The sequence below is a fragment of the Hyalella azteca genome, unplaced genomic scaffold (assembly GCF_000764305.2).
Source record: "Hyalella azteca isolate HAZT.00-mixed unplaced genomic scaffold, Hazt_2.0.2 contig4618, whole genome shotgun sequence".
NCBI classification, from domain to species: domain Eukaryota; kingdom Metazoa; phylum Arthropoda; class Malacostraca; order Amphipoda; family Hyalellidae; genus Hyalella; species Hyalella azteca.
In genome coordinates this window covers 81,411-91,800 of record NW_025934831.1, presented here as the reverse complement: position 1 = coordinate 91,800, position 10,390 = coordinate 81,411, and the positions used below count along the sequence as shown (strand labels likewise).

General features: G+C 34.1%; 1 protein-coding gene across 2 annotated transcripts; it reads left to right on the top strand.

Annotated features, from left to right (window-relative positions):
- Nucleotides 1-2,041: 2,041 nt before the first annotated feature.
- Nucleotides 2,042-9,253, top strand: LOC108665955 (histone deacetylase complex subunit SAP18-like). 2 transcript variants are annotated; one of them, XM_047880080.1, is made up of 6 exons: nucleotides 2,042-2,170; nucleotides 2,850-2,956; nucleotides 3,918-4,079; nucleotides 4,153-4,185; nucleotides 5,007-5,102; nucleotides 8,043-9,253. In XM_047880080.1, exons 1-6 carry the CDS (start codon nucleotides 2,096-2,098, stop codon nucleotides 8,071-8,073), a joined length of 504 nt encoding a protein of 167 aa, XP_047736036.1. In that variant the 5' UTR covers nucleotides 2,042-2,095; the 3' UTR covers nucleotides 8,074-9,253. The 2 variants fall into 2 exon arrangements, with proteins under 2 accessions (XP_047736036.1, XP_018008250.1); XM_018152761.1 differs by lacking the exon at nucleotides 4,153-4,185 and having other exon boundaries at nucleotides 3,918-4,112.
- Nucleotides 9,254-10,390: the final 1,137 nt, after the last annotated feature.

Sequence of the window (10,390 nt, the reverse complement as noted above, 5' to 3'; positions counted from 1 at the left end):
TGCTTGGCCTCGGAAAATTTATTAGCGATGTATTTCTTTGTTAATTATTTAGGGGCTTGGGCTATACAACAAAAAATTTGAAAACCGACTCAAAAACAGGATTGAAATTTTCATATTCATTTCAGAAATGTTGCAACCCCAAATATCAAATTTTTCATACATTTGGAATCTTGTTGGTTTATTGTGCACTTGTATTAATAATTAGATTGGAGGAATTCAATTCATCTAGCAGGAATTTTCCTTCTCTGTGTTACAAAAATGGCAGGAAAGCTAGTTGGTGCTAGAAAGGCATATATATTCAATTCTACGCCTCTTGCAGCTTGATTAATTAATAATTAGTACTTGAAGGTTTGCTGAATTTGTTCCTTTGAGCAGGTTTCATTGAAGACCAGAGAATTTGTTTTATTACCAATTTTCTTATTAGTTTATTTAATATATCAAACTATATTTTTTTTCACTGGTGAATCAAAACTGGGGTTACTGATTTTCATATTGCCAACCAATTTTGTACCAATCAATATGGTCAAATCCACTGTAGAGTCTAGAAAGCTCACGCCAATTGTCAGTCCTGAGTTACACTCCTGGTTACATCTACAGTAACATTAAAATCACAAGGAAGGTAATCCACTCAGACCCATTATTTCTCATGTCTTGTCTCCAATTTACAAAACAGCCAAAAGACTGGATACCATAATAAAACTGTATAATCCAAAGCAACTCTTGGTGAAATGTAGATGCAATTTTTTGGAGATCCTCCCTGCTGCATGCCCATCTGGCTTTTTTGCATCACTTGATGTCACCAATGTCCCAACAGAAGAAACATTAGAAATCATTGCAAAGCCTGTATATTCTTGTCCAACTTTGCCAGCTCCACCAATTCCAAAAAATTCTTCTCAATCTCCTTTGTCTCTGCTCTTTTGAATCACCTCTCCGGACAACAAAATTTACCAACAAACCAATGGCTTAGCCATGGTTACTAGTTTTACTGAGTACTATATGTGCAAAATATAAAATTTAGTACTTTCAGATGAACAGATCAAGCCCAAATTGTACTGCAGGTATGTCAATATCTTCATTGTTGTTCAAGACAAAGAACAACTGAGGAATCTACAAATGACATTTGAAATGAATTCTGACTTAAAATTTACTTATGATCTTGGACAAAATTGTACTTTGCCTTCTATAGATATATTCATACAAACTAAAAATAATTAGCTTGTCACCAAAGTATTCTGGAAACCATCAGATTTTGGGAGAGTCCTGAATGTCTCCAGCAAATGCACAGAGCACTACAAAAAAAGCACAATGCATGCTCTCATCCAACAAGCTCTCAAAACCTGCTCATCTAAAAATGACATGAATACAGAGCTGAAAAATTATAAAAGAATCTTAGTCACTAATGGGTTTGCCAATAGAACAATCAACATGTAAATCTAAACTTTGATAACCAAAACAGACTCAACAAGGGACCAAAGACTAACATAAACATCACAACTATCTACTAAGAGAATCAAATGACTAGCCATTATAAGGCAGATGAATGGATCCTCCAATCAATTGTTCACAACAACATTGTAAGCATAACTAATAATAAAATTAAACTACTGATCTATTATAAAATTAGAAAATACAAAATACAAAAACCCGCGCCTCTCTAGTGCGTCAATCTTGGTACTCTGAACTTTAACCACTGGGCCACCCTGCCCAGTGGGGGGCAGGGTATAATATAAAAATAATATAATAAAAGGGGTATAATAATAATAATATAGGGTATAATAATAAAAGTACACAAATAATTAAGAATTGAATAGGAGGTGTATAACTCATCTGGCAGGAATACTTTAGTTGAGGCTTGAGAGGCTGAAATATTCTACTCCTGGCTGCAAATATAAAATTGTTGCCAAACTACAAATATTTCCCTCACTTGACAGCAGCCAAGTTCATTGGTGCTGTTTGCCTCTTTCACTTGCATGAGCTGATGGCTGTGGTTAAAGCCTTAGATCTGTGTAGAGTTTTAATTTTGCAATTTTGAATTTTTTTCAGAATAATTTTTTATGTTTATAACCTTGAGCAATAGAATTCATAAGCCAGCAGCATGATGATGTCAATGGTGGAAAGCAAAGTGGAGGAGAAGAAGGACAGAGCTGGTACTGTGGTTGACAGAGAAAAGGTAATGTAAACAACATTAATTTTGTGTTAATAATTAATATTGTCCATCAATCTTACCATGAACTCTGTAACATTGTTCAGTGTTCAGTAACATTGTTCAGTGTTCAGTAACATTGTTCAGTGTTCAGTAACATTCTTCAAACTTAAATAATGATTTTATTCAGAAAATTTGATAACTGTATTGATACAATAAGCTTTATCACAACAATGAAAAGCCTTATATTGAGTTATCTGTAAATTCTTTTTGCTTTAGATGATCATAAGCAAAAATAATTATTTATTTATTAACATATATCTAGATGTTTATAAAATGTTTTGAAAATGTCATTGATTTTTTTTAACTTTGAAGTTTTTAGCGCATTTTCTCATTTATGGAAAAAAAAACGCTATTGCGCTCGTCATGTCCCTTAGTCTGTCTGTCCATGACTTTCATGGACGAACAAGAAAATGCGCTTTCTGTCACTCACTGCAGTGAGTACTGATCTAATTTTTTTAACTTTGAAGTTTTTAGCGCATTTTCTCATTTATGGAAAAAAAGTGCTATTGTGCTTGTCATGTCCTTCCATCCGTCTGTCCATGACTTTCATGGACAAACAAGAAAATGCGCTTTCTGTCACTCACTGCAGTGAGTCCTGAGTTATATTTTTTCAAACTTTAAAGTTTTTTTCATGTTTCTGCAGACGTGTCCTCTGTTGCTGCGAGTGTTTGTGTGCATGGGCAGACACCACCACATGGCTGAGTACAGACGAGGGGCAACGCCCCCCAATGGTCTGCAGGTCTACACATGGTAATGACTGCTATTTTTCTCTATTTTTCCCTTTGATTGACAAATTCTAACTACATTTAGAAATTTTTTAACTTCTAGAATATTTTCCTTTTATTTTTTACCTTTGATTGACAAATTCTAAGAAAAACTACATTTCGAAATTTTTTATCTGATGGGGCTGGTCTCTGAAATTCTTTTGCAAAAGATATGGTGAATATACTTAGCATTTTTGTTTTTTGCTTTTGAATTCTAGGTGAACTTTGAATTTAAATAGATTAATGATTTTAGTTCTGAATGATTGTAATTAATAGCTCTGTAGTAAGGCTATGACTGTACAGTGTACTATTGATTAGAAGCCAATATAAGCCTATTCTGAAAATGCATTTATGAAACTTGCAGTAATTTTAAAATATCTTGAACACAACTTTAGTGCGTTAGAAAATTTGCTGCACTGTAATTATGATCAGTCTAATTTTCAACTGTGCCCCAAACATGCAAGAAAAAACGTGCACACTTTCTGATGAAATAAAGAAATATGCCAACAGGAGCTAAAACTTTTGAATATAGCAAACACTTTTAAAGACTTTTATACAACCTCCTCTAGTTGTGTGCGTGTATAATACATTTTACATTATTATTAATTAATAATTGAATTACAGGTGTTTTAGTAAAGGTGTCTACATTTTAATCTTTGCTTGGTTGCCTAAAATAATATCTGTTCAAAAATTTGCTTCTCGTTTTTTTTTTATTCTGTTAATTGAGATTTTCTGCAACCAAATGTTGCATTTCCTTCAGAAAACAAGTAAATTATTTGCAGGATGGATGCCACCCTCCAAGATTATTTTAAAAAAAAATTATTATTATTTAAAAAGTTATTATTATATTATATGTATATTATTATATATATTATCCACTTATTACAAAATTATTAATATTATTATTATTATTATTCAAAAAAATTATTATTTAAAATTATTTGCAGGATGGATGCCACTCTCCGAGAACTTGCTGGTCTTGTCCAAGAAATAAATCCCGACACCAAGAGACGAGGCACTCAGTTCGAGTTCGCCCTCGTCTTCCCCGACCTCAACAAAATGCAGGCCCGGCTCAGGGAAATTGGCACCATTGTTGTCGGCCATCAAGGGTTTGAGGACAACAAAACCCTTGCCCAGAGCCAGTAAGTTGCAATATTGGCCTATTGTTGTCGGCCATCAAGGGTTTGAGGACAACAAAACCCTTGCCCAGAGCCAGTAAGTTGCAATATGATTCTAACCTTTTTTCCCCTCTATGAATACCGAGGAAATATTACATTATAGATCACTTCTGTTGTAAGCTATGTCTCGTGAGATTATTTTTGGTCAATAAAAATAGGCTCTAAGAACTGACAATGCCTATGTGGTTATCTCAGTAATATATGTCATCTAAACCTGCCTTTTTAATGCTCATTTACCACACTAATTCTCTCCAGTTTCATCAAGTTAGAATGAGATTTAGGATTTACACATGAAATTATTTTCCAGGCTTGGTTTTAGAAAGTTCTGTTATTCATCTCGATTTTTTCTAAACCAGCCTTCCTTCCCCAACGTTCATAATTGATGTCTTTGCTATGGATAATCGCTGATCTGTAATTAAATGTAATGATTAATGTTCAATAGTTTTTTATATTCAATTACTTTGGTAGTAAGCATGCAGTATTTCATGTTAAAAGCCTATCTTTTTAAAGAAAAATAATTCTACTGAAAGTAAAATATTGCTTTGCGTTTTTTTCTGTCAATATCACGTGAATATTGTATATTGGTTGTGTTATGTATATATATAATAGATGAGCCAATAACCAGGATATGTGAGCTCAGAAAATAGCTGATTTCAGCAGGAGAATTGTTTTTTTATCTAATTATTAGCGCATTTTCTCATCTATGGAAAAAAATGCACTATTATGCTCGCCATGTCCGTCTGTCTGTCTGTCTGTCTGTCTGTCTGTCCGTGACTTCACGTTTTCGTCGACGAGAAAATGCGCTCTCTGTCACTCACTGCGGTGAGTACTGAGTTAAATTATTTATTTTATTTGCAGGTTTTGCATCGGGGACCACTTGGACGTGGCCATCACCTTCCCTGTGAGAGGCCCGCCTGGTCCATCCATGCGCAGACCTATGCGGCCATTCCCCATGTGAGTCCCCCTCATGCATTCCCCATGTGAGTCCCCCTCATGCATTCCCCATGTGAGTCTACCTCATGCATTCCCCATGTGAGTCCCCCTCATGCATTCCCCATGTGAGTCCCCATACAGCATTCCCCATGTAAGTCCCCCTCATGCATTCCCCATGCGAGTCCCCCTCATGCATTCCCCATACAAATCCCCCTAGCACGTAACGTACGTGATTACAATCCTGTTTTAAATCCTATATTAAATATATTATTGATTATATGATATATTTATATATCATATTTATATATGATATATAAATAGGTATATTATTTATATTATTGCTATGTAGTTGTTATAAGTAACATTGAGTGTGTGACTTTCACAAGCTATTTGCTTTGTTATGCCCACTGCCTTTGATAAATGTGTAGACTTGTATAACTACTGTATAATGCACGGATAATTGTATAGACTTGTATAACTACTGTATAATGCACGTATTATCAGTAGATATGTTTTAATCCTGCTGTATAATGCTAGAGTAGTGATAGTATCTTCTGTCCTAAAGGCGGATAATGCGAGTGATTCTTCATTAATAAAATCAAATTAAAACCTGATTTTAAAAGAATTGCTTTTTTTAGTACTTAGAAACAACTAAATGGCCGGTATTACATTTTTTTTATTTAAATTAATGTTAATAAAAACTACAACCTACTAGTCTGATTTTAAAAGAATTGCTTTTCTCAGTACTAAGGAACAACTAAATGGCCAGTATTACATTTTTTTATTTAAATTAATGTTAATAAAAACTACAACCTACTAGTCTGGTTTTAAAAGCATGTTTTTTTTTGTACTTAGAAACAACTTCCTTGCCCAGAGCCAGTAAGTTGCAATATTGGCCTATTGTTGTCGGCCATCAAGGGTTTGAGGACAACAAAACCCTTGCCCAGAGCCAGTAAGTTACAGTATTATTATAATTTTTCCCCTCTATGTATAATGAGAAAATATTACATTATTAATTCATTTTAGTCAATATTTCATTTTAGTCAATTTCATTTTAGTCAATAAAAATATTTAGGTGGATTTAATTTTAGTCAATAAAAATAGGCTCTAAGAACTGACAATGCCTATGTGGTTATCTCAGTAATATATGTCATCTAAACCTGCCTTTTTATGCTCATTTGCCACACTAATCATCTCCAGTTTCATCAAGTTAGAATGAGATTTAGGATTTACACATGACATTATTTTCCTGGCTTGGTTCCAGAAACTTCTGTTATTCATCTTGATTTTTGCCAAGCCAGCCTTCCTTCCGTTATCCTTGTTAATTCATGTCTTTTAAATGCTATGAGTAATTGCTGATCTGTAATTAAATGTAATGATTAATGTTCAATAGTTTTTTATATTGAATTACTTTGGTAGTAAGCATGCAGTATTTCATGTTAAAAGTATATGTTTAAAAGTATTTTTAAACATATACTTATATGTTTAAAATATAGTATATGTTTTCTTTAAAAAATAAAAGTATTTTTAAAGAAAAATGATTCTAGGTGCTGAAAGTAAAACATTTCTTTGCGTTTTTTTCTGTCAATATCACGTGAATATTTTATATTGGTTGTGTTATGTATATATATAATAGATAAGCCAATAACCAGGATATGTGAGCTCAGAAAATAGTTCATTTCAGCAGTTAGTTTGCTATTTATAATAAATTATAAATTTATTATAAATAGCAGATTTATTATATTATATATTATATAATATTATAATATTTATTATTTAAAATAATAAATATTATAATAATAATTATAATTATCATTATAATTATTATTCATTATAATTATAATAAATATGCATGTGTTAATTATTTATTTTACTTGCAGGTTTTGCATCGGGGACCACTTGGACGTGGCCATCACCTTCCCTGTGAGAGGCCCGCCCGGCCCATCCATGCGCAGACCTATGCGGCCATTCCCCATGTGAGTCCCCCTCATGCATTCCCCATGTGAGTCCCCCTCATGCATTCCCCATGTGAGTCCCCCTCATGCATTCCCCATGTGAGTCTCCCTCATGCATTCCCCATGTGAGTCCCCCTCATGCATTCCCCAAGTGAGTCCCCCTCATGCATTCCCCATGTGAGTCCCCCTACAGCATTCCCCATACAAGTCCATCTCATTCATTCCCCATGTGAGTTCCCCTAATTCATTCCCCATGTGAGTTCCCCTAATTCATTCCCCATGTGAGTCCCCCTACAGCATTCCCCATACAAGTCCCCCTAACACGCAACGTACGTGATTATTATGTTATTTTAATCCTATATTAAATATATTATATGATATATTTATATATCATATTTATATATGATATATAAATAATATTGATATTATTGCTATGAAGTTGTTATAACTAACGTTGAGTGTGAGACCTTCACAAGCTATTTGCTTTGTTATGCCCACTGCCTTTGATAATTGTGTAGACTTGTATAACTACTGTATAATGCACGTATTATCAGTAGATATGTTGTATTAATCCTGCTGTATAATGCTATAGTAGTGATAGTATCTTCTGTCCTAAAGGCGGATAATGCGAGTGATACTTCATTAACAAAATCAAATTAAAACCTGATTTTAAAAGAATTGCTTTTTTCAGTACTCAGAAGCTAAATGGCCAGTATTACATTTTTTTATTTAAATAAATGTTAATAAAAACTACAACCTACTAGTTTGATTTTAAAAGCATTGTTTTTTTTTAGTACTTAGAAACTACTAAGTAGCCGGTATTTTAATGCGCTAAATTTTAATGCAAGTTTGTGTAATTTTAATGCGCTAAATTTTAATGCAAGTTTATGTAATTTTAATGTGCTAAATTTTAACGCAAGTTTATGTAATTTTAATGTGCTAAATTTTAATGCAAGTTTATGTAATTTTAATGCGCTAAATTTTAACTCACGTTTATCTGTTCCAGGAACCCGGATTACGACACGTGGAACAACTAGCCTGTAATTACCTTCGAGTTTTAGATTTTGTAAAACTTGTTGGTAATTATGTAGCGTGTCTCCATTAGATCACTCTAGTAAATAAATTAAGTAATCAAGAAAGTTAATCAGTAGTTCAATGTAGTAGCAATTTTGTGTAATAACATGTTGAGCTTTATTCGCTCTATCTGACCAGGCTATTCAAGTTACTGCTTAACAATCAGAAGAAGTGTGAACAATCAGAATTTTGACGCTTACGAGGGTTTATTACATTAAATATAAACTTTTAATGTCTGAACTTCAAGATTAACACATTTAATTTTGTGATGTGGCTGGGAGATTGTTTCAAAATGACGGGTTAATTGATTAAAGATATGGTTTTTTTCTTTAGGGTTTCGAAACCCTATCTTTAAAGATAGGGTTTCGTTTCAAAATGGCGGGTTGCTTGGTTAGGGTCGTTTGTTCAGAGGAGAATCTGATCGTTTCCATTTAGAGGCGCCCGGTATTGCTTTTGGTTGATCTCGTATAAGTTAAAGGACTTCAAGTTCGTTGACATGATTTCGAATTAGCGTTTGTAAGTCCTGAGTTCTAAAGTATTTTTTAGTGAGCCAGTGTCTGCAAATTTAGGTATTCGGTATTATGTACAAGTAGAGATCATTTTCATATAGTAAACCTGAATTTGGTTGAAAACTTAAATCGGATTACCTTATCTATTGTAACCAAAAATATTTTTACTACGTTTTCAAGTACGAGTTTAACGAATGAAAGATAGATGAGTATCAAACGTGCCAGATCTAATACGTTTAATGCACAACTTTTTCGAAAGTACAGGAAGAAATGTTTGAGTTCACTTCGAACTTCTGCTATCTTAGGATTACAATAAGGCGTCAAAAGAGGAGCATTTTATATTCTTATGTCGAAGCCTCTAATTTGAACGTGCTGCTTCTTGCGCGTTTCGAATTTATTTTTGTTCAGAATCTTTATTTTCGTGACCAAAATTTAACATCCAGAAGTATTGGAGTTGAATAGATTAAGTATAGGAGTTGAATCTTGACATAATCTGCATTTTGTTTTCGCCGCGCTAGGCATGTTTGTACGCAACAGAGGTTGACGCCATGAACGAAAGGCGGTAACTAAGTTTGAGGAACAATAAATAAAGAACAACAGCTCTTCACATTTATTCCCTGTTGGCTTGCACGAATTTTGTATTATTATCCCGACTAGGCAAATAATCTGAGTTAACTCATTGGGAGATCAATTTATAGCTTCGAAAGGAACACACCAACATGATTTTCCTTATAGATGCTTGAATCGTACTTCGCAGAAGAGACGAGTAGGGAGGAAGAAAATTTATTTTAATGATTAATTTGTTAACAAATCTCATTTCGTGCAGACCATCAAAATGAATTAAATGACATTCAAAATAAAGCAGTGCTTTCCAGCTAGTGAAATCTAGAAATATCATTCGTAATTTCTAGAAATATCTTAGTAATTTTCAGCATTATTGTCTTCTACATATACGAGTCGCTGGATATGAGAGACAGTTTGACAAGGACTTTCTGTAGGCGCTGTGAACATCAGGTCGCACCTGGACATGGAAATTTCAGGTGTCTCTTTTTCACGTGTGAAGGATATTCATCTTCTAAGAATTTTGCTGCCGTTCACTTGGGTTAAAAATGTCTTCATAGTGACGGCCGGTGAATGAGAGAAAGGAGACCTTGATCACGAGGTAATAGCTAGCCTCATTGGGTTGCATAATATCCGGAAAAATTAAAAGCATTTTGCTCTTGTGAAGTATCCAAATCAATACAAAGGGTTGAAAAATTTTCTTGAATAAATTCTGTTTCCTGTGGACACTGAAGAAGCACAGGTACATCAGGAAGTGAATGTATTATGCTTTGGACCGCACAGTATTTATTTGAATGGAGTCAGTCTTGTGCTCAGGCTAGTCTCTCTTTCGCCATGAGCATTGTGATGCGCATGAGCATCGTGATGCACGAGGGCGCATGAGCATCGTGATGCACGAGGGCGCATGAGCATCGTGATGCACGAGGGCGCATGGGTATCGTGATGCACGAGGGCGCATGGGTATCGTGATGCACGAGGGCGCATGGGTATCGTGATGCACGAGGGTCATGATGCATGAGGGCGCATGAGCATCATGATGCATGAGGGCGCATGAGCATCGTGAATTCAGTAACAATGACAAAAAGAGCAGATTTTTTATAATAGAAAAATTATCTCACATTGCATTTGATGGCAAAGACGATAATAATATAAAATTATATAAATTTTATATTATTATATAATTCAGTAACAATGACAACTAAATTTGTAC